The sequence below is a fragment of the Octodon degus genome, unplaced genomic scaffold (genome assembly GCF_000260255.1).
Source record: "Octodon degus isolate 3935 unplaced genomic scaffold, OctDeg1.0 scaffold00195, whole genome shotgun sequence".
Classification (NCBI taxonomy): Eukaryota; Metazoa; Chordata; class Mammalia; order Rodentia; family Octodontidae; genus Octodon; species Octodon degus.
In genome coordinates this window covers 192,325-216,919 of record NW_004524771.1, presented here as the reverse complement: position 1 = coordinate 216,919, position 24,595 = coordinate 192,325, and the positions used below count along the sequence as shown (strand labels likewise).

General features: G+C 44.0%; 1 protein-coding gene and 1 pseudogene across 3 annotated transcripts in view; both read right to left on the bottom strand.

The window, feature by feature from the left end:
* Positions 1-24,595, bottom strand: part of Vps35l (VPS35 endosomal protein sorting factor like) — a 122,748-nt gene that overhangs the window by 72,384 nt on the left and 25,769 nt on the right. For all 3 annotated transcript variants that reach the window (XM_023704383.1, XM_004644209.2, XM_023704384.1), the window contains exons 8-14: positions 22,534-22,618; positions 15,475-15,534; positions 11,056-11,152; positions 10,319-10,366; positions 8,674-8,767; positions 5,465-5,542; positions 4,842-4,964 (exon numbers count right to left, since the gene is read on the bottom strand). In XM_023704383.1, the coding sequence (XP_023560151.1) occupies positions 4,842-4,964; positions 5,465-5,542; positions 8,674-8,767; positions 10,319-10,366; positions 11,056-11,152; positions 15,475-15,534; positions 22,534-22,618 (585 nt within the window). The remainder of the gene's footprint in view (positions 1-4,841; positions 4,965-5,464; positions 5,543-8,673; positions 8,768-10,318; positions 10,367-11,055; positions 11,153-15,474; positions 15,535-22,533; positions 22,619-24,595) is intronic.
* Positions 11,870-12,421, bottom strand: LOC105743953 (annotated as a pseudogene).

Sequence of the window (24,595 nt, the reverse complement as noted above, 5' to 3'; positions counted from 1 at the left end):
GATAGAGAAACAAGGAAGAGAGAAGGGAGGAAGGAGGGAGAGAGGAGTGAATGCTCCCCTTCTCAGCGACTTCCATTTTGATCTCTTTATTGTTTTGTACAAATCTGGGATGATCTTATACACACTAGAATATAATTTGCTTTTTAATTCAAGAATCTACGCTGGTTCTCTTCTTGTATGTTAATATACACAAACCTCAGTCTTTTTAGTGGCTAAGTAGTCCACACCATGGAGAGAACATTGGTTTTCAAACTGCCCTACTGACAGATATTTAAAACAATTTTTTTTTCCCTGTGGTGCTGGGGATGCAACCAAGGACCTCACACATGCTAAGTCCAGTGTTTTGCAACTGAGTTACATCCCAGTCCTAAAATCTTGCACAGAATTATGGACTCATAAGCACTTAAAAACAAAATAGGAGAGGGGTCCTGGGCATCCACCACCTAGCTTCCCCCAGAGGTGGCATCTCACATAGCTCTACATTCCCAAAGCTAGGAAATCAGCACTGACGCCATATAACTCAGTGGACTGTTCTAATATGCACTCTGCCCATGGCGGCACGGGACGTGTCCTTGGGTCTCATTCTCACATCTCATCCATGTGTGTCAATCTGTATAACTATGACCATATTTAATTGATGCATTTTAAATCTTATCTCTACATTAGCACTAGAGCTATTTAGCCACTTCAAAGTACAGCAAGGCAGCCATACCAGGGCTGCATTCCTGTTTTCTAAACCAAGACTAACTCACATAAATCCAGACTGTCAACAATCTGTACTTGTGCTTTCACAAAACAACTTTCCAATCAGTGTTTACAAATGCTGGTACATAAAAAGATAATGAAATGTCTGGATTTCTTTTAATTTTTTCATGAGAAGTATAAACAGTAGACAAAACCAGAAGTTAATCACAAGAGCTAATATCCTCTAGAGCCATCCAAAATTAAAATGGTGATGACTAGGGGCTGGCAAGATAGCTCAGCAGTCTAAAGCTAAGGTAAGTGCACAGGGAACATAAGCAGTGTCAGCTCTGCCCCCAGGGTGGGTTCAGCTGACCACACACACAAAAAAAGGTCACCATCATAAAGATAAAATATTTTAAAGTGAGTTTAAAAAGAAAAAAATTCTATACCCCAGGCATTAAAAGAAAAAAAAAAATCTGTGTTTTTTTTTTTTTTTTCTTTCATTGAATATGCTTTCTTAATTCAAAAGAACAGGAATAACAGCACTGCTGGCTGAAGGAGAATTGAACAAGGACAAGACTATTCCTAGATTTGTGTTCCTGACCTAATCAAGCTTCAGATGGCTTAGAGTAACCTCTGGTAAAGCAGCTGCAATGACAGTCCAATGAGTCGGTTTATCAAGGTGTGAATGTCCCAGCAGAGGACAGGGAGGTGACAAGGGACCCCTAGAAAAGATGAGTTCAGAGGGGACAAACTCCTCCTGTTGACCTTAGTGCCCCAAACAGACCATCAGCCTGGCCCTTTCCAGTGCTGTGACTCAATCGAGCTACCCAGCCTCAGCTGTCTCACCTGTGCAGTGGGATAACAGGAGTTGGACCAGAGGGGCCATGAAGAACAGTAAGATAACTGGATAAAATCATCTCCCAGAGCTTGGCACAGACTGATCCTCAACAAGGACAAGATTGTGAGGGGCTCAGAGGCTTAGCTCTGACTCAGATGTACCTCCTTCATCCATCTTCACATCTATCCTACAGGCAAGCTGCCTCAGGACACACCCTGAAACAGCTGGTGGCCACAGAGCATGCTCACCACCAGAGGAAATCTGGCTTCTGCTGCTGAGGGAGGGCAAAGCCCCACAATACCACACAGGGAGAAACTCCCATCTACAAACAAAATTACATGGGGAGGGGGGTGGTTAGACAGGAAGAAGCACACCAGAAACGTTCACACTGATCACGTATGGATGCCTATTTTCTTTTTTAAACTCTTTCCAAGGATCTTCTGTTTTTACTAGTATCTGTTTGTTCATTTCTGGTAGCGGTATAGAGTAAGCCCTGGGTCTTTACAGCGATATATCAGTATATTTTAAAATTTATTGTTGAGGGGCCAGGGAGTTAGCTCAGTAGAATAAGAGTTTGCCTGGCAAGCTCAAGGGCCTGAGTTCAATCCCTGGTTCTGCCAAAAAAATTTATTGTTGAGACAAGATTTGATTCACTGGCTAAAATCAAGTTTTATAAGTTGGTTGCTTTTTTCAGGGCAGACTATGTCTGTAATCTTCCTTTAGTTATAGGAGGGAAAACATTCTTCTCTTCAAACAATAATAGAACTCTTTTTGACTAATCACTCCTAGATTTTGTAAATTTTGAGTTTTAATTTCACTTTGAAAATTCACACATCAGATGTTCCCAGTGAAAGGCTTGTCTCCTTTCCCCCTTTCAGCTGTCTGTCCTATACACAGTCTTACCCACTGCAGTGGTGACAAGTACAGTCCCCGAATCTAGGGGCACAGACTATTTAGAAACACATGCAGTTCTACTCCCAGATGGTGTAGATAAGGTAGGGTTCGTGAGCTTTTAGCAACAATCTGCCTCTTATATCTTGAACAATTTATTCTATACTGATGCCAATTATTTGTATTTTGAAAATGATTCATTTTTAAATCATTCTTTCCATTTATTTTTATTTATTTATTTATTTGCTACAGGGTCTCAATACACAGCTTGGACTCATAGTGATCCTCCTGTCTCAGCCTCCCTAGTGCTGGGATTACAAATGAGTGGCACCACACCCACTTTCCCTGGCCAGCATGGTGGATCCTGGATTTTGGAGCTGGCACAGCATAAGTACAGGGTATCGAACCTAGATCCTCGTGCTTATCGTGCAGGCACTTAGACCACCCTAGCCATCATTTTTTATTTTTATTTTCTTTTCATCATTTTTTAATAAGATACTTCAAGTCCCTTCTTTCAGTGCACCCAAAAACTAGGGTTTATTATTATTTAGGTGACCTAATTTTTTAATCACTTCTCCTACAGTGATGACTTCCAAGAGCTACACTCCCTAACAAAGTTCTATTTCCAGCTTGTGCCATCCTCTGAGCTTTCTGGTGCTTAAAATAAAAGGAAAAATACCTATGAGATGTATTTTGTTTTAAATCTAGTTCTAACTTTCATTAAAATATGGGGAAAAATAAGTGTTCTCATTTTCAATATGTTAGTTCTGCTGGCATAAAGGTGTCAGTCATTCAGAACAGGGAGGGCAGTCCTAGTTCCACTGAAGTGCAAATACCGCTCCCAAGTGCCCAGGACAGCGCACAGTTGCTGAGACTGCTAGAGAGCAAAGAAGTGCACATCCTATTTTCAAAGCAATCACTTCCATTGCCACTGGCCTCATGTAAAATCGATTTCCTTCATGGTTAAAAAAGACCATCTAGCATACAAAATGTCCATATTTTTCCCCTCTCACTTTAGAAGCTGAAAAAATAAAAATCAAAGCAGTGCACACTTGCTGAGAATTTAGGAAACAGATGGGGAAAGAAAAATAAGAAGGCCCAAGTCTCACCCTCCAGGGAGCCTTGGTCACATTTCCTTTCTGTCTCTCATGCAGATGAAATCATATATGAAAGTACATGATTCTCCCTGTGGGCCATGACCCGAAAGCACTGTCTCCTTTCACCTCTTCAACAGGCTAGAAAATGAAATTATTAGGATCCCTCCCATTGCACAGGTCAGGAAAGGACAGGGGAGATTAGATGGATTCTACCTTACATGACCACTGTCTCAGAGCTGCGACTGGCTGCAGTCTCTAGATTTGGGGTCCTCACTTGTTGAATCCCAGGCCACACAAGGGAGAGTAAGTAGATTCCTTGAAAATGTGCAGCCTGCTTTCTAGGACTTCAGCTCAGTCTCAGCTGGGTGTGGGGCCACTGCCTCCCACTCAGCAATGTACTACAAACCCTCTCATGTCAGCACAGACAGATGCTTGTGGGTTTCATCATGTAATGATCCCAGATCATTCCATTCACAGTGGAATGCAAGCATACTCCATGACTGAACCAGTACCCTGCAAATGACTCCACTGCTGCAGTCCCATGACCAAACCAGTGTGCGTACACACTTTCAAATTCATCTGCCTAGCTCTCCAGGACAAATCCTCCACAGTAGGATTTCTTAGTCAAAACACACCCTCTTTTATTCCTGAAGGGCTTTTGATATGTGTTGCCAACAATTAGGATACAGGCAAGCATGAGTTCACTTTATTCTATGTATTCTTGTTTGGCAGTGAGCCTCTCTTGTCCTTTCAATCACCAAAGAGAACAGACGATGAACACTTCACCCATCAGAGACAACACAGACTGGCATCCTATTGAAACTGCCTCTCAAACTCAAAGGAACTTTCTGTTGTGACTCTGATGTCACTTTAATTCTTGACAATATAACAATTAGCAAGAAAGGAGACAGGGAAGGAGGGAATCTTAGGAAAGCAATTAAGTAGTTTAACTTTGCTTTTATAAAAGGGGTAATTACTAACCGCTTTACTGGATTATAATAAGTAGAAAAGGGGTAACAGGCTGGTAAGTATAGAGAAAATAAATTTTACCAGCCCTGGAGTCAGATTCAGTGGATGTATATCCGCTCATTACTTCCTAGCTATGTGCCCTGATGTCAGAATCAGCCTGTCTGAGAGACTGCTTCCCCTTCCCAGAGTCATTACAGGAGACAGTCTAGGAAAAGGGCTTAGCACTGTGCAAAGACATGCTGGCACTGACACTGCAGCAGCTGGGGCAAAGGCCCTGTTCACACCACAGGCACAGAGTACAGTACAGAGCTGTCACACCACAGAGGAGAGGGGGGCCCAGCATCCCTCCAGACAGTTACCTCAGGGGCGTGGTAGGAGATGCACTGGAAGATCCAGTCCATGGCGGGTGAGTACAGGGGCAGGTAGGAAGGCAGCTCTACTCCCTGTAACACCAGCTGGTTCTGCACTGCGTCTCCATGGATCTATGGAGACCAGAAGATGCTTAGAAAAAGGAAGGCAACTGCGTGTGAAGAAATGATCACACAACTCCAAGACCGCACTGTCCTCAAAGCTCATCAATGGCCCCAAGTGATATAGCCTAGCTTCTATCTCTGGAAACTACAAAAGAATATTAATAATAATGATCCCCCAAAAAGTTCCACATGTCACCAAGTTGAGCTGTTCTGGTAAAGTACTCTGTGGAGAGAACCAGCCTGATGAAAATGGAGTCAGCAGATGCCAAGAAGCAAGGCTGTATCAACTAGACATGTTTCCGTCACACATGCATATTAATTTTGTTCGCTCAGTATGATCAACACATCTTTATGGCCCCACAAAGGTGCTAGTGTCATTTTCTAGGGTTTGCACACTGAAAGGGTACTGACACAATCTCAACTTACAAAACCCACTGGATTTTGCGAATTTGCTATGACAGGGCTGTTACTTCCATGAGTTGTTCTGATGGTGTGTAGTGTTCTCCTACCTGTTTAAATGTGAGGAGGAAGTCAAAGAAATTTTTATTCAGGCTTTCTTTGAGGTGTGGAGCCACTTCCATTCCTACCTGCAGTCAAACAAATGGCGATTACTTTGAGAATGGGGGAACAGGCTGTAAATAAGAGGTACACACTGATGCATCTGTCTAAATTTAATGTACATACATATACATATATACACGTACAGGAAAAATCCACAATGTTAACTTATATTCTTCCTGCTTATGTATTTTCCTATTCAGTAACTATGTATTATGCATACCAAAAAAACCATAGACTACTTTTAATTTAAAAAAAGGCAACATTTGCAGCAATTATCTTTGTAGTTTCCCAAAGGTAATGAATACACTTCTGGACAGATAGCCAAGAGAACAGATAAATGCAGCACAAATAAGGAATGTAGGCTGGCTCAAAACTGCATGCGATATTCCCTGCCTTGAAAGAAAAATAAAGTGCTGACCACACAAGTGACTCTACTTACTAGACAAAGCACCAAGTTCACAACAGGGACCAGGGTGCACCTGAGTGTACTGTACACACATGCAGAGTGAGCATGCCTGAGGGCCCAGGCCCAGTGCCCAGTATTCCTCCCACCACAAAACAATGGAGGACTGGCTTGGATTTTACATGTTGTGCCACCACATCCAGCATTTGCTAGGTAATCATGGAAGGAGACACACATGTTAATATATTCAAAGGAATTTCACACAATCAAGACAAAGCACCATGTTATAGTCTATTAGTTCTTGAATTCAGTATTTTAAAAACCTATCGTAATAGTTCTAGCTACAGAAATTTGTCAGTCCTCCAGAAGGCAGCCGGAGCACAAGGGTAGAGTAGAAATGTGAGTATGTGTGTGTGTTTAAACCAAACATCCCAATATTGCTAAAACTGGGCTCCTCAGATAGCCATGCTGCCAAACCGCTACTTTACCACAAATACAAGAGCCTCGTGAAGCTGATCTCTGGGAAACAGAGTATGCAAGAGGGACAGGTTTGTCCCATTGACCTCTCCCTCCCCAGAAGGCATGAGGGTTAGCCACAGTGATGCCTCCTAGACGGCTGGCACCATTCTTCCAAGAAGAATGAAGAGGGCCAAGGAAGAGAGCTCAGTAGAATAAGTGCTTGCCTGGCAAGCACAGGGTACTGAGTTCAATCCCCTGTACCAGGAAAAAATAAAGAGAAAACCAACAGAAGGTTAAAATTTAAAAACAGGTTTATGACTGTTGGAGGGAGGAAGAGCCATATCGAAGCACAAGTGCATAGATTCTAAAAGATTCCAATGTCAGATCCAGTTCTACTATATTGTGACTCTCCCGTCTTTCCTTCTACTTAATCATGTTGTAAAAAAGGCAATAATTATCTGTTTGGTGACAGCAAAAGCTGTCCAGTGAAAAAGCAGCGCAGAGAAGCTAAAAGGTCCATGGCTAAAAGGAAGAGTGAATCATACTTTCCTTAATAAATAGCAGCTTCAAGCTTCACCACACCCCACCTACTCACTGCTTTTGTTTCTTGTTTATCTCTTCTTATAAGACCAAATGAGCAGCTTAGAAATCTGCTTGGGTGTAAAAGACTTCTCTCCAGAGTAGCAAGGGCAGTTGCTCTTGACTTCCATGTGCCGTTTCATCTGGTCCAATATTCACTTCCTATCACCAGAGTGGAACGTGTCTGGGGACTCCAACTTCTCTCTCTACGGCTCCTGTTGGAGCTACACCCACCTTCCCCAAGGTCCAGAAATGGGAACATAAGCCGGGCTCTGTCACTTACCATAACCCATGCTATAGCTACAGTGACTGGTCTAGTGGGGAGCAAGTGACATAAGCAGTCTATTCAGAAATCAGCCCTGCGACTGGCTGGATCTACTAGGAAAAGGTTTCCTTTGTAAAACTTGGCAGGGTAGAAGCTCAGAGCTGCTGTGGGCTTCAATATGTAAATGGCAAGCCAAACAATGAGGCCAACCCAGAAGGAAGCCAATTCCTGACAATGCTTTTTGAGTCCCTCTATCTAGCCATGCTCACAACTACTCCACAGTATGCAGACACACACAGTGATCAACTCCCTCCTACCTTAAATCACATGAACTAAGTGTCTCCAGTGAAACTGAAAGAAACCACACTATCTCTTCATCTTCTTAGGAAAGAGCTCAGAGGCTCTTCCATAACTACTCAGCTAGGAGAACCAATGCCATGAAATACGCTGTGCTCATCACTACTTTTGCTGGGGTAGGTCTGCTTTGTCCTGATTTTTCCCCGAGAAGCACCTAGTAAGCTGTAGGTAACATACTTAATGTTGCTGAATAGAAAAACAACCCCAAATTTACACATACGGTCTATCAAACAGGGAGCTGGATGCTCTTCAATTATCAAAAAGCAGGCTTATAAACATCCTTCAGACTCGATGTCTGCAACTCACTGAGGGCAGTGAGTGAGATCTCTGTAACACTTGAGACCACAAGGTTTTCATTGTTTGCTGCTATCAGGGAGAAGCAAATCAAAGGCTTCAGTGGTCTTGGGGCTCTGTCCTCAACAATGTATATGGGGTCTCTGGGGACAATAACCCTTGCTATGCAGATAGGGCAAGGAGACCAGACCCTCCCGTGTGAAAGCACTGAGAGGCAAAGCCCTGAGAAGAAAAACTGCCCCACCTTCTTCAATGGTTGTATTTGTCTCAAAGAAGAAACTAATTAGTTCCACATCAAAGTGTCATAGTAGTTTATAATAGAAAAAAAGGCTTCGATGCCCAACCGGTCCCCCTCACCCTGAGACTGCTGTTCCAGATGACACTGCTCTCCACCAGTGGCCATATCAACTCTCACTCTGGGCCAATTCTTCAAGAAGAAAAAAATCCCTATGAACTTTAAGATAAAGAGGATGCATACTCTCAGGTCAATAAGAACAACTCTGTGCTCTAAAAGGCCAGGAAGCTTCTTTCCGTCCAAAACTGACAAATAATTCTAAAAACCAGCTTATTTGTGCAAAAATGACCTTAAACACCCCTAATGAGAATGACTCCTGCTCAGTTGCTCTTCATGTAAAGTAACTTTTCAGAGGAAACCCTATAACTGCTCTGTATAGAAAGGAGAGGTCCTAAAATTGGCCACTAATAAAGTCTTCTGTCACTGCCTTTTGAGATGGTGGGGAAGGGGAGGTCCAAGGAAGGTGTGGAAGACAGGAGCAGCCATAGGTGTGCAAGCTGCCTACCCGGCACAGGTAAGCCCGGGCATATACGGACACCAGCGGGTCCCCGATGCCTCTGATCATGCAGGTCAATCGGGGCAGGCACTCTGAAATACCCCTGTAGGAAACAGAAAGAAGGAAGCATCACACCTGATGGAAAAACTATTTTGTTAGTTTTAAAATAAAGATGATATAGCCCAGGATGGGCTCAAACATTGTGTTGATCCTTCAGACTCAGTCTCCCTCAAGGTGGCATCATGGACATGTGCCACCACGCTAAGCAAACTTCCCTGTTTGGGAAAAAGGAAAAACCACACAAGTTTCAGAAACATCAAGGTCAAAGTGTTACCATTTTCTAAGACAGGCCCTAAGACTTTCTCTTCTGGTCTGATTCACTGAATGATTCCTTTCGGCAGTATTTGTCTGCTCTGTGCCTAAGGCTAACTTTAACCTTTTTTCAGGCTTGAAGTCACATTTACTAATTTTTTGTTTTCTTTATGAGACAGGGTTACACTACACAGTTCAGGCTACCCTTGATCTCACTAAGTATCCCAGACTGGCCTCAAAATAACCTCCTCCTGCCTCGGCCTACCAAGTGCTGGGATTACAGGTATAGGCCACACTTTACTAATTTTAGTAGTTTTGTCCTTCAACAATTTTTCACCCACTGGTCATCTTTGTTTTTTTTTGGTGGAACCAGGGATTGAACTCAGGCCCTTGCGCTTGCCAGGGAAGCACTTATTCTACAGAGCCATCTCCCTGGCCCTTCTCTATTCCTTTAGCACTGACTTAATCAATGTCCAGTGCTCATCTCTTCCCAGACCCTCAGGGCAGATCAGCTACCCTCTACTTCTGCTCCCTATCCAAGTGAATTATGCGATTCCTTCTGCCCAGGCAGTAAGGTCTCTTCAGCACCCATCTTATTTCCCCAACTATTTCAGACATTCCGATCCCAATCAACGATGTGGAGGAGGAATTCTAAATCCAATCAAAAAAGCAATCAGTGCAGTTCCTAGTATCAATTCCTGACTTGAAGGAGTGACTGGTGTGTCAGTGGCTCTGTGGAACACAGACCTGGCTTCGCTAGGCTCTTTTAACTGTATGCAGAATCACATCTGTGATGAACCAGTGCAGCAAGTAGCCGCAGGCCCCAAGGGCAAATGCATCAGCATTATCCTCTTCATCACCCCATCATCAGCTTTTTCTCCTCCTCCTTCAACAGCAGAAGCCCACAGGACCATGTTCCTACTGTGTGCCTGGCACTCAGGGTGGCATGCAGAGTTTAAAGGATCTGTACAGATCCCTCCCTAGGGCCACACTCACAACACAGGAACCTGAGGCTTACAGAGTCTTAAAGAAGTATCTAGGACCACATAATCCTAGATACTTTGCTATGTGGCCACGACACAAATAAAGTGAAGCTGGTCTTCTATAAACTAATTCACCAACTCCTCTAGGTTGAGTTTTCCTCTGCATTCATCATATTGATCTTAAAATAGGGTTTCTATTTCTTTAAGAGCATAGCTGGACTAAATACCGATTAACTGACTAACATCAGATCTACCATAAAGTGTTCATCAATGATAACTACTATCACAACACCATTAGTGTATCTGTGTGTGAGAGTGTTAGAAATATTATGGTGCTAGACACTCAAAAAGAGCCTTACGTTTTGGAGAGGAATTTATTACACTTCAAGATGGATGCTTCCACATAGCTATAAAATCATTTAATTAAGGAAGATAATGTCCAGACAACTTGATTCCTGTGTACAAAGAGTATTTTAGAAAAAGACTAGGCAAGTCTTAGGAGGATCACACTGCCCACAAAAGCCAGAGAATTAAAGTAGCTAGTGGCTGCCTATCTCAATGTATGCTTCTCAAGGTTCCGTACTAATTCAAAATAAATCCTACAAAATATTATTTGTTGATTCATGATTACACACTGAGAGTACCCTGGGTTTTGAGCACTTTTTATCAATGCTTCACAGGAAAAGTATAAAACTTTAGTAACTATTAGATAGGCTGTGGTAAGTCAAATTCTCTGTTCCTCAATACTGGCTCCTGTGCAGAAAAGACTGACCAGGTTTTGATTTCAAGTTTCTGGAATGAGAAAAAAAAAAAACACACAAAGATGAAGCATCTTAATTGAGACAGTCAACATAGGATTATTCCTCAAGGTAACAAAAGGCTAAAGCACCAATTCATATTCCAAGCAAAAACCAAAACCTGAGAGAACAAGAGTCTCAGCAAGGGTTCCACCATTATGGCGTGGCCTATCTTCAGGCTTGCAATCATAATGGGACCAAAGTTTCAGCAGCAACATCAGGCAACCCATCACATCTCTTCTGTTAGCACAGCTGCCCTCGTCGCCTATCTTTACCATCACCAGACAGAAAAAGGATACAATCTCGGAATGAGTTCCCTGATGGAAGCAATCTTGAAAAACCAATTCAGGCACGTTTCCTTGGCTGTGTCATTTACGTTCTCTGGAGAGAAGTGATCTGAAATACAACACTGTGCCATTAGGCATCAAAAATCTTGATGTTTGTGACAGCTGCCACAGGGCTTGAGGGTTTTTTTTTTTTTTTTTTTTAACAATTTGTAAACAAAACTTTAATCCTAGAGTCTCACAAAACATATTACATATGACAGCATGAAAAATACTTGCATAGTTCAGCTCTACAATGTACGCTTATACCAGCAGGACATTGGTTCTTTGAAATCTCAGGTTTCCAAATAAAGATACAGCTATGTACTTGTACACAGCATCACAGACGGAAGCTTTGTGACCTTGCAAAGGTAAACTCTTAAAATTTACCTATTCTATACCAACCAGGAAATCTCTGCCCAGGATAAAGACCAGTTCCATTTTTAAAACCAGGCTCACCTAGTGTTGTGTGCAGTCTTTATCTGTACCTGGTAGCATGTCTATACACTATTATCTCAGCTATGAAACAAGTCTTATTCAATTTTTGTCAGTTTTGTTTCTGTAACATTAGATCACACTTTAACTAGGCAAAGTTTAGAGGTTTATTTTCAGTCTGTGCAAGACTGAAGTTCAAAGCAAATTTAATTTTGCTTAAGAGAACATTATAAAGTAACAGTTTTTGGTATTACATGCCTCGTATGATCCATCTCAAACCAGAGAATTACACTATTGTGTCACTGTTCCAAGACACAAAGGTGAACAGCTGAAACATCTTAAAAAAGCATCAAGTTTATGAAGTTGCAAACAAAACTTGGATTTTTCTGTACATACTCCTGTCAGTGAAATTAATTTCTATATACTTCTCCTGCAAACTGTTCTTCTGTTTCCTTTCATTTGACCTAGATCAGCTGTAAGAACTAGAGAAGGATCAGGATGGCTTGTGATTTCCTCCCGAGACAGTGATCTCTCTCCTGCTGCGAGAGAAACTTCTCCCTTGTGGAGATCCGCAATGAGGTGGAAAACTCCTCCTATGATAATTATCTCAAGGGCAATGACCCCAAAAATGAGGAGGGCCACGATTTCGACTTCTCTTTTCACCACTGGATAGTTCCACTCTGACACGGCAGCCACATAATGTTCTTCTATCTAGCTCTCAGACAGCATCCGCTGCATCTCCGGGATCCACAAGTTCAACGAAAGCAAAGCCAGGAGGGTTTCTAGCATCCCACACACTCTGCAGTGGTCTGTAATAGCCGAAAGCCTGTTCTAGCGCAGTCTTGTTGCCATTGTTGCGAAGATTCCCTACATAAACCTCACAGTATGGGCAGGAATCATGATGCATCTCGAGATCTTGGGTTAGAAATGCAGGTTCAGAACCACACACCCGCCAGGGGATCTTCTCGCTTCCCTTCAACGCAGCTCCTCTACATAGACTCAGTTACCAGGCGTCCACAAAATGGCCAAAGCTTGAGTTTAGAGAATATTAGCATGGAGTAAAAGACAGGGAGGTATACTCCCTCAGTGCCTTACCTTCCAAATGTCAGAAATGCTTGAGGGCAGCAATACTAAAGCACACAAACAGACAGACAGACACAAAGACACACAGACAGACAGACAGACAGACAGACAGACACACATTCAATCACAGATAAAAGAGCTATAGGCAAAGAGCTCAATATTAAATTCACCAGTTAGGACTTGATTCAAATGGAAAGAATGAGCACAACTGCCACCCGAGTTCTCTTTTTATATTAGATCTCTGCCAGAAATCTGCAGAGCAGATCACAAAGCTTTCTTCATAATTTTGCCTAAGAGGCATCCCCCAGACTGTCTGGCCTTTGAAAGCAAAATATATCCCCTTTCTCTTCAGGTTCCTGGGGCTAGAGAAGACAACGCAGATATAGATTCTAAATGAAAGAAAAAAGCCATGAAGAAATCATTTGTGGGAAAACAAAAGCCTGATGGGCATGATGGTGCAATTCGGTACTCCTAGCGAAAAGTACTTCTGTCCTCAGGAAACAGAGGCAGGAGCAGTGTGAGGAGTTTGAGGCCAGCCTACACTACATAGTGAGTTCAAGACCAGCCTGAGCTCCACAGCAAGACCTTGTCTCAAAAAAAAAAAAAAAAAACCAGAGAAACAGTGACAGACAGACAGACAGACAGACAGACAGAGAGAGAGAGAGAGAGAGAGAGAGAGAGAGAATGAGAGACATAGAGACAGAAAAAAAGATACAAAGGAAGGAAGGAAAGAGGGAGGGAGGGACAAAGGGAAGCAAGCAAGCAGCCAGCCTGATGTACATGGCTCCAGGTGAGAATTAAAAACAGATATTTGGAGAGAAAAGAATTTTAGCAGTAAAAGTGTTAATTAATGCACTTAGACAAAGACTAACAAAACAGGTATTAATTCTGAACTTTTACGGCTTGGGTAAGGAGCCAGTTGCAGGTAATCGTCCCTTATTTGGTCCTACAATATTGGTTAGTCATTGAAAATTAGGAGGGAGGAGAATTATTGCAGGCAGGTCATATAAATGCTTAGGTATATAGTAATACTACTAGAAAGTAGAACCTGTACTAAAAAGGGTTTTTAAAATTGCTAGCTTGTTGTCTGAGAGCTCGTCTAGGGCCTTGGCTTCAATTTCTAATACCAACAAATTAATACATTACAGTCGGTGTTAAAGAATACATGAATTTGAGGTTAATTCCACCTCTGGTTGAAATTTTTGTTTTTGTTTTGAACTGGGGATTGAACTCAGACCTTTGTGCTTGCCAGCAAAGCATTTATTCTACTGAGCCATCTCCCCAGGCCCTCTGGTTGAAGTTTGCTGCTGCTGGCACAACACAGAGGACACATGTAAGTTCTACAAATGGATTCAAGTTCACAAATTCTTTAGCCCACAGAGCGATCCTTCCCACTGGAGCTGGAACTCGCCTTTCCAGACTCCCTATATCATTTTTATGTGCCTTGAATACTGAGGTTCTACAGCAACAGTGAAGTTAAATTTTTATTGTTGTTTTCTGACAAGAGGGTCTCTGTCAACCAGGCTAGGCTTGAACTCACTATGTAGTGCAGGCTGGCGTCCAAACCATGGTGATCCTCCTTTCTCAGCCTGCACAGTGCTGAGGTTATAGGTGTGTGCCACCACCAGCAGCCAAAATTAATTCTAATAATGTACCTGGAACCAATTCATCCAGAATACCATTTTGACATATAATCAATATAAACAGATAATCAATATAAACAGTGAGCTACTAAGTCTTTAACACCCAGTGTCCTTGTGTTTTTGCTAAGGACATCTCAGTTTGGACAGCTACATCACAAATACCCAAGAATCTTGTGGGCCAGTGGGTGCCAAACTGAAAGGCAAGTCCTGAACACTACTGCACTGAATGATCTTTTTCTCTTGCTGAATCTGGACTGAATTTGTCCTTTTCAGACAGGACAAGTTCCTAACAGCTGGTTTAGATACAAAGACATATGTGGTTCTGTCTTTCTGAGAAATATACATTATTAAGCTGTTCTTAAAAGATGGACTGGGGCTAGAGAGCTAGCTGGGTGGTCTAAGTGCCTGCTGGGCAAGCGCAAGGACCTGGCTTCCACCCCGGGAGTGTGGCGCTGGCCATCAAAACTGGGCATGGGAGCGCATGCCTATAATCCTAGTAATGGGGAGGCTGAGACAGGAGGAGCACTATGAGTCTGAGCTGTGTAGCAAGACCTTTGTCAAATTGATTAATTAATTAATTTTTAAAAAAGAAAAGGAGGGTAAATTGGGACATATTAAACAGGGTAAGGGATGTGCTTCAACAGCACAAGTGCCTGCCTATCAACTGCAAGGCCCTGAGTTCGATTCCTGGTAGCAAAGAAAGAAACAAAGAAAAAAAGAAGGAAAGAATCAAACAGCAGAGAAAAACCAGCTTGTGTGAAGGCTCAGCGGAGTCTAATTTTATATTTTTCAATGTCTGCACAGTCTGATATTTGCTAAAATCCCTAGACAGGCCCATTTGAAAACCACCTAAGGTTTTAGATGCTTGAGATGATCACAAGCCTTCACACATGTCCTTTGTACTGCACTAAAACGTAAAGTTCAATCAATTCTCAAGAAAACTTGACTCCATAAGACTTCCTACTAGTGACTCCAGGGTTGAATGACATTAAGGAACTGAGTGTGGTGGCATACGCCTGTGACCCCGGCACTCTGGGAGGCTGAGACAAGAAAAATCACACAATTGAGCAAAACATGGGCAATTTAGCAAGGCCCTTTCTCAAAAAATGAAAGAAAAGAAAAAATTCAAAGGCTGGGGATGTAACTTAGTTCAAAAGGCCCTGCATTTCAATGCCTAGAACCTAAAGAAAAAAAAAAGAATCCCACCTAAACTGGCTGAAAACTTCAGTGTTACCTGGTAAGGTGCTGCGGTTACCCACACACATGGACAAGATGCGTTCATAGACCAGCTTTCCTGGGGATAAAAGACGTACAGTGTTAGTGTCACACATCAGAAGCAAACACTAAAAGACTGTGTCAATCAGTGACACACACAGAGCTTAACCCCAGCACATTTTAACTTGTGATACCACTGCCCTCTAGTGGATAAACTTTTTAAAATGTATTTAGCACAGGGTCTCACTATGCAGCGCAGACTCCTTAGTGATCCTCCTGTTTCAGCCTTCCCAGTACTGGGATTACAGACATGTGCCACCATGTCAGTCTTGGTGAACAAGGGCAGGCACTGCATGTGGTACTGGTGACTGAATACGGTTCTTTGTGCTTGTTTAGGCAGGCACACTGCTGAGCTATCTCCACAGCCTTAGCAGGGCAGACTAAACTATTCTTACTGGATTTTTCTTTGTAATGACAGGAGACTTTCTGAAGGAAAAAAAAAAGATCCATTGTACCATTTTACCCTCCAGAGGCTTGACTGAAACCCAGAGCTAATGGAGACTCAGCTCTCTCCATGCACTCAACAGAACATATTCCAGATTCTTTGCTAAATTCAATTTTCAATCAGAGGCTACAAGTGGGCCGAGAAAGGCCTGTGACCAGGTGGATCTGATCCATAAACAGAGCAGCCACAAGGTGCCTTAAAAATTTATAAATTTGGGTCCAGGGAGATAGCTGAGCAGTGTAAGTGCCTGCCTAGCAAGCGCAAGGATGGAGGTTTGATCCTGGTACTGCATTCTGTGCGGACCATGAATGGTGCCAAGCACCAAAATAACGGTGTGGTAGCACAAGCCTATAATCCCAATTCTGGGGAGGCTGAGACAGGAGGATTACTATGAGTCCAATCTGCATAGCCAAACACTGTACCAAATAAATAAATCCATAAAAAAATGACGGCTTTATTACCAAGAAGGAAACTGGGCAAATGAAGTAAAGCCTGCTTGTTCACATACGATGGGCACACAGGTATGCACACACCTACAGGACAACATCCAGATAGAGGGATCTGGATCTGCCCCTGCAATGGCATCTGCGCTGCTGTCCCACTGTACCCCAAGGCTCTCCTGGTGTTCCCTCATTCGATTCTGCCCAGAAGTGACCAGAAGCATCTGAATGTGAATTTCTACCCGGAAGGAAGGGAGGAAGCCCCATGAGGGAGGCAAGTGTGCTCCTCTCACCCGCTGGACATGCCCAGGACCTGATCAGGGCAGGCATCAAGAAGGGATGGATGCTTCCTGCACAGATGGGTGCACAGCAGGGGTCTGTAAGTCAGAGATCACTGTCTCAACTACTCTCAGCTTTGCCAGAACACAACTAAGCAGCTGGAGAAGGCATGTAAACAGACAGACTCCAAAAAACAACAACGGGCAGGCAGTGTGGACCCCCAAGACAGGAGCAACACCACTTCTGTGCATATCTTTTGGAAAGACCATACCTTGAAAATGTGACAGTTGTAAAAAAATGTCTGGTCAATGGACCTGGGATGAAATGATGACACCAAGAGCTGACAGTGCTAGGATGAAGGGAGGAAGCATCCGGGCTAGGAGTTGCCGCCTCCCCCAGGATGGACACCTTCAGTGCAATCACCCAATGATACTTCTTGGAAAGGAACATTCCTGGGCCCACCTTAGGACTACTGAAGCAGAATGTCCGGATAGAGGTCTGGCCGAACAATATGGTTTTTGAATCACTATGCTGGGAAGGTTTTTTGTACACGCTCAAGCATGAGGATCACCAACTGAGGGAGACACCAGAGAGCACCTCCACCTACACTTGTGCTTCTCAGACCTGGCTGCACATTCAGCACATGGGCCTCTTGAACAGTGACAGGTGTCCACATCCCTCCTTAGAGGTTAGGGTGGGATGCAACTCAGAACATGTCAGAGGTTTTAAAGGTTCTCAGGAGAGCCCAATGTGCAGCCACAGATGAGAAGCCCCACTCTACACCATGTGCTCCAGCTGATGCTGTGGAAGCCTTAGAGTGAGTCCCAGCTCCTGCCCCACCAGCCCTCCTGTCTGTCAGGACGCACTTGCATCACCTGGGGAGTGGCCACCCCACAGACAAACCCAGTGCAGGACATAGCCTCCCTGGTGCAGCACGACCTCTGGCATCAGGGCTGCATGGGATTCGCCTCACTCACTACACAGCAAGGCTGCGGATAGCGGCAAAGCTCCTTGACTCCTAGAGGCACAGAGCTGAGCAACAAAAACCTCTTTCCTTCCTACTCAAAAGCATATGTCCCTAAGACTACCTTAAAAAAACACCTAGGCTTTATATTTTACCTTCACATTCTCCTGCTTGCTGTACTGGGGACTGAACCCAGGGCCTTGGTACTGAGCCACATCTCCAGAAACATCTTGCTTACCCTCACCCATACTCACATGCTTTTTAGAAAAGGCTTTGAGATAGGCTCTTCCTAATTTCTTAAGCTGTTCAAGCTGAGCTCAAACTTTTATCCTCCTTATGCAACCTCCCAGGCAGAATGTTGTGGGGATTGCAGACACTAGCATTCATGGCTCATCCTCATATTCAAAAACCACTTTATAAAAGCAAGCAATTTTTCTCCTGTACAACTAGGGCACAGTTGTTTTGACAAACAGTACTTGATCCTTGATTTAATTTTGTTTTGGGTTGTTTTCAATGGAGGCTTGGTGACACAGGCTTTGAGATGCAGCCTAGATTGGCCTTAAACCTTAAAATCCTCCTACTTCAGCTACTGAGTGCAAGAACTCTAGGAGTGCACCTCCCTCCCAGCTCTTGATTTCTATTTTTATGCACTAAGACAATGGTGGGGAACCCACTGTGTATAAGCCACAGCAGATATTCACTGAAACCTCTAAAGGTTCATCATCATTGCCTTCAGAGAAGTAAGGTACATTTTAAAACACCAGAAGTGGGCTGGCAAGATAGCTCAGTAGACTAAGCACCTGCTTTGGCAAGCGTAGGGACCAGGGTTCCATACCCGGTCCTGCATGCCATACCAGCCCTGCCACCAGGGCGCACTGAGCCACAGAACTAGTCTCAGAGTGGTGGCGCACACTGGAATTGCCAGTGCTGAGGAAGCTGAAAACAGGAGGATCACTATGAGTCCAAGCTACACAGTGAGATCCTGTACCAAATGCCTAAAAGTGAAAATACAACAACAATTAAAAGTCACCAGAGGTGACAGCCAGCATTTTCTGGGTGCTCTTTGAGATAGGTACTGTGGCAAGATATTTACTACATATCCTGCCTCTGCTCATGGTTGCTTATGAGACCTCAATAAAAAAACAAACACAACCATGTATCTCCTCCTTGTACGTGATCTCTGCAATCAGGGGCTAGGACCCACCTCCCTGCAAACATGCGCCCACCTCTGCCAATCCCATCAACAAGCACGAGGCACCAGCCCTGCACCATCAGGCATCATTTCATGGAACAGAGAACAGACACAACAACACACAGAAAGATGGATGAAGTCCTTGGCACCACCACCCAAGAAAGCCACATGCCATGCCTGTTCTTAAAACATGGAAACCTGTGGGCCTCAAAGCATACAAAGTTCCCTTGAGCGTCTCCTGATGCAGGTGGTCTCAAGGGTCCTGAGGACTAGCACTCCAGACAGATGGAAGCCGCAGACGGCCTGTGTCACATGGACAAGAAGGCCAGGGACCTTGCAAACAGGTTCTAAAGAGGTAAAGCATTCCTGCAGCTCAAAATGCAACACAGCAGGACAATGCTGAGTGACATTCTCTGTCTTCATTCCATCTCTCAGTGACCAGCTGTACTAGTGCTTGGATATCCTCCATGTTTTCAGCATACCCAAGAGAACAGGAGAAACACACATGCTAATTTTTTCTTTCTTATGCAAAAGTAACACACTACTCCATGCAGCTCCTGCATCTTAGCTGTTTCACTTAGAACACACATGGAGATCTTCCTACAGGGACACAAGCACAGCCTTCTTCCTTAACAGCACTGGGCACTCACTGCAGAGACATGTCATGATTTAATTAGTTCCCTACTGATGGCCTCTGGGGATGTTTCCCATCTCTTGCTATTTACAAATGATGAACTCCTGGGGTAAAAATCCAAAGTGATCTGAATCACTAACTTTCCTGCCCACATTAGCAATGTATGAGACAAAGATGCAGGATCTTTGACTGCAGAAGGCCCTAAATGAGTCCCAGCTCAGCCACTCACTGAGCTGAAAGCCGTGGCTAAGCTACCCCCTTCCCTGTGACTCAGATTCTTCATCTCAGAAATGGGGATGCTAATGGACTCTAGCTCACAGGGCTGCTGGGCAGACTCTGGAAGAGCATTTGCTGAGGGCTTGCACTATCACCCTACCTTGCAGCCCTACTACTCTCTGGCATGGGGCGAGCACAGCAGCACTGCCCACATCTCAGCTTGCCCAGGATGGGCCAGAGCCCCAGGGCCACCTAAAGGCCTCAAACCCCAAGGAGAACATCTTCCAGGGCTGTTAGACTTGGTCTGGGCCAAAGGTTCTGACTCACAGGAAGGGGGGCAGTAGAGGAGACAAGGAGGAAGTGTTGCTAGGAGAGCCCCGATCAACCATGACCATGGTCCCAACAACAGGACTCTATTCCTTGATGGAAGCTGAGCTCCAGAACAAGTGGAGGCTGAGCGTGTACACCAGGCACTTGTACTGCAGGCTCATGCAGCTATCCTGTTGTAGATGCTCTTCCCTCCCCTCATTGCCTCACCAAGGCCAGACCAAACTTGCTCGACACCAAAAGAGCTGCCACAGCCCATGGGCAAACCCCATGCCAGCCACACCTTCAATCCACCCAGCCGAAAGCCAGAGGGAGCCTGGGAAACCCAAAGTGGACTGTGTCCCCCGTGGCTCACATTCCCTGGGATACCCTCAGCATCACACCCCACATCCACCAGGGGCCCACATGGCCCCCCGCAACCTCTGGCCACATCGCTTTTGCCTACTCCTCCTGCCCACTCAACTCCAGCTACTTTGATTTCCCTGTGGCTCCCCAAGCCCACCAGGCAGGCTCCCACACCAGGAGCTCCACATCCTCACCTGCCCCTAGCCTCCTGCCATTAATGCTGTGCAGCTCCTCTCACCTCAGCATCACTTCAACTGAGCATGGACTGTGGTACTCAGAGTAGCTGTGAGGATGCAGAAAGACCTCTGAGCAGCTATGGACACCATCTGGGCAACAAGGGGCTGGTGAGGATGACGATGCTTCACAGTGGCTTCAACAGCAGGGCCCATGGGGTGCCAGCCCCCATAAAGGAAGCATGGAGGGCAGGGAAAGGGCTGGGATGAGCTGCCAACCCACCACTGCCAACTAGTGCTACAGTCTGGATCTTGGTCTACAGTGTGGTGCTACTTGGAGGCAGTGCCTCTGATAGGTCTGTAGGCCACTGTGGACCTTCTCTTAAAGGGATACTGGTCCACGCCTCACTCTTGTCTTGGTCAAGAGGCAAGTGGATCTGCTTTGCCACATGATGCCGCCATGCTGCTCCGTCCCATCACAGGCCCAAGGACAATTCACCCAGATGATCACAGTCCTGAACCTACAAAGCTGGGAGTTCAAATAAACCTTTCTGCTTATAAATTGATCCATCAAGTATTTTGTTAGAGCAACAAAAAGCTGACCAGCACACTCAGTTCTGAACAGCGTGAGCTTCTGATGGCCCTGTGGAGATGGACAGCAGCTGGCTTAAGTAGGACTTGTGCTCTGCAGTTTGCTTGACTGTGTTCATTCACTTCATGCACTTATTGAACCCTGGGCCAAACAGGACACAAGGTTCTTCACTCACGCCAGGTGTGGTGGTGCTCACCTGTAGTCCCAGCACTCAGGAAGCACAGGCAGGGGATGCCCATGAGTTTGTAGCCAAAAAGGGCCTCACAGTCACTTCAAGGACAGCCAGAATGACATAGCGAGATACTATCTCACAAAAAGAAGTTGAGAGGGAAGGCACCTGGGAACACAAATCAGCAGAAAAGCATCTACTTGGCCAGTGCAAGGTCCTGAGTTCAATTCTTTTTTTTTTTTTTCCTTTTATGTACGTGGTACAGAGTCTCATTATGCAGTTTGGACTCACAGTGATCCTCCTGTTTTCAGCTTTGCCAGCACTGGAATTACAGGCATGCGTCACCATGCCTAGACTCAGTCTCCTGCTCAGCGTCCCGGGGGGGGGGGGGGGGGGGAGGAGTGACAAAAAGGAAAGGGGATCAAGCCCTGGTCCCTGTGCATGCCAAAGTAAGCACTTAGTCTGCTAAACTATCTTGACAGTCCCTGAGTTCAATTCTTGATACCAAAAGAAAAAAAAAAAAGATTCTTTAATTCAAAAACAACATGTTGTACAGACGAACAGCATGAAAAATTTCTACTATTCTATCACACCACAAGGAAAGCAATTAACTGAATATTTCAAAAGAGCTAGTAGAAAGGATTTTGAATATTTCTATCCCAAAGAAATGAGACACATCTGACATGACCTGACATGACTGATAGGCCAATTACATGATTTTTTGTTTTGTTTTTGTATTTTAGAGAAGCATCTACAGAGTGTTCTGGGTCTCACTATTAGATTGGACTCGTAGTGATCCTCCTGCTTTTAGCCTCCCAAGAACTGGGATTACAGGTGCACACCAGGCATGCCAGGCCTGGTGATTGAACTCCCGGCCAATGCGCCTGCTTGTAGGTGCTTTAATCTGCTGAGCTATTTGGCCTGCCCCTCAATTACCCTGATCTAATCCTTAAACATGTATGTCTAAATATACTGAACTCTCAGACTGTATCGATAAATATACATAATTACTGCATTTATGTCAATACATAAGCATACTTAATATACACAATAACTCCATTAAAACTTAAAATGTATGAAACCATACTGTCCCTGTTAACGGGCAGAGGGGCAGGATTTGGTCTCCCTCATAATATACCTACTCACTCAAATCACTGCAGAACCTTATTTGAAGCAACTCTGACACCAAATTCTGGAAAATACAAACATATTTCCCAGATATAAGACGCACAAGGTACTTACCAAATGTATCAAGTATGTCGGTGATAAGGACAAATTTGCTTGGGTAGAACTGAATAACACTTGTGTCTGAAAGAAGCTTTGAGCACTATGAAGGGGAAAAAAGAAAACAAAATTGATTTTGTTGTGTCTAACATGGTTGAATTTGCAGATGCAGACAATTCTTGTTTTCTGTAAACTAGATGCTCACCATCTTGTGCCAAACCCCATCCTAGGCAAAGGGGATGTAATGAGAAGCCAAACCACCATGTTTCTGACAAAAGAACTCAGACTCCTCACACAGTGTCCCTTTAAGGAAGGTTCTGGCAAGACTTGCTCTGGGAAAGATAAAGGACCAAGGAGGTCTTATGAACAGGGTACTCCTGAAGGAAGCAGGATTAGTACTCTTCTCTGCCTCATGGTCCTCTCCTGTCACAAATCTTTGTTCTGTTTTCCAACCTAGCTTCTTTTGGATTATTTCAGTACAGTTAGGATTCTTTGGTTCATTTTGAGACAAGGACTCTCTCAGTTGTCCAGGGTGTACTCAAACCTGTGATAGTGCTGGGGTATAGGTATGCACCACCATGCCCAGGGATGATTTTTATATGCTCTTTTACAGAAGGAATTACCTCAGCCTTCTTAAAACTTCATCAACTATTTAAATATACCCCTAATTTCCCTCTGCAGGGAAACATGCCAAGCTTCAAGAGGATGTGTTTCTCTGGAACTCTGATCTTCAGTGCTGGAAGTGGTCCAGCACCGACTGCACGGCACAATCTCTACGCTCTCACTGCTTCCAACAGGCTACTGACACATTTATGATTGGTGTTTATCAGAAGTGGAGAGGGAATGCAGACACTTCATTTTGAGCCACACCCCTAGTCCCTCAAAAACTCTATTTCCACACAGAAGAACTAAATTTAACACCTTGACAGTCTTTTCTAATCCCATGGTCGGCATAAGGAACCCAATAACTTTTTTCAATTTTACCATCCCAACAGCTGACCTTCAGACAGGAAATGTCACATAAAAACAAAATAATTAGCTGATGTGGTGGTGCATGCGTGTAATCCCAGCATTCAGTGATGAGGCACAAAGCTCATAAGTCTGAGGACAGCCTAGGCTCAAAGCAAGAGCCTGTATCAAATAAATAAGCAATAAAACTTAAAGAGAAAGAAAAATGCACACTTACAGAGTCCTTTAATATGCATTTCCAATATGCAGAAAATGGTTAAAAGGTTGACCAGGTCAAGAGATTGGCTAACATGTATTTGCACTTTAGTGTTGTCACTCAATAGCTAAACTGATAAAAAGACCAATTTTCTCCTAAGCATAAAACGTTTCAAAGGAAACAGCACATCTCATTTATGAAACATCCTCCTACAGGACAGACGCTCTGGGGAGCCAGGGCAGTAAGCAGCAAAGCAACGTGCTGGCCCGAAACACAGCACCTGGATGAATGGGGAATTCCATTTCATCATGCCCTGCTTGGAGATTTTCTCTTAATCTCTTTATGGGATGTTCAACTTTAACAATTTGCCCAGGAGATTTGAGAGCTACAATAAAAAAACAGAAAACTCTAAATTCCAGAGAATTAGAAGACAACTCTAAACCAGAAGACACAGCACTGGACTCCTAGGGACATGACATCCCTGAGTTCCTACCCAAAACCTCATTTCCAAGTCTCTTGGAGAGAACCAACCATCCAAGGGCAAAGCAACAGACACAGAAGTCAGGCAGATTTCAAACAGACCTCATCAATGCCTGGGAACTGATTTTTCTCCCAAACAGGTACCATACAACTTATACTTTATAAAGTATAACAGGAAACAAAGTTTTTCTTTCAAAAATCCACATAAAAAGCTATTATAATTTGTTGAACTGAAGACACCTTTTATCATGTTCCCGCTAACTTGAACGGGTGCTGGTACTCTTATAGGTGGTCTCTTCTATCAAAGGGTTTGTACCACTGGGGGTACAAAGGGATCTATTCACATTGAATAAAATTACTAAAAAGTTACCCAATGGCACAGTCCTGTATGTAACCACCTGTGCTTCCAGTACCCCAGCCAGACAGGAATTATGT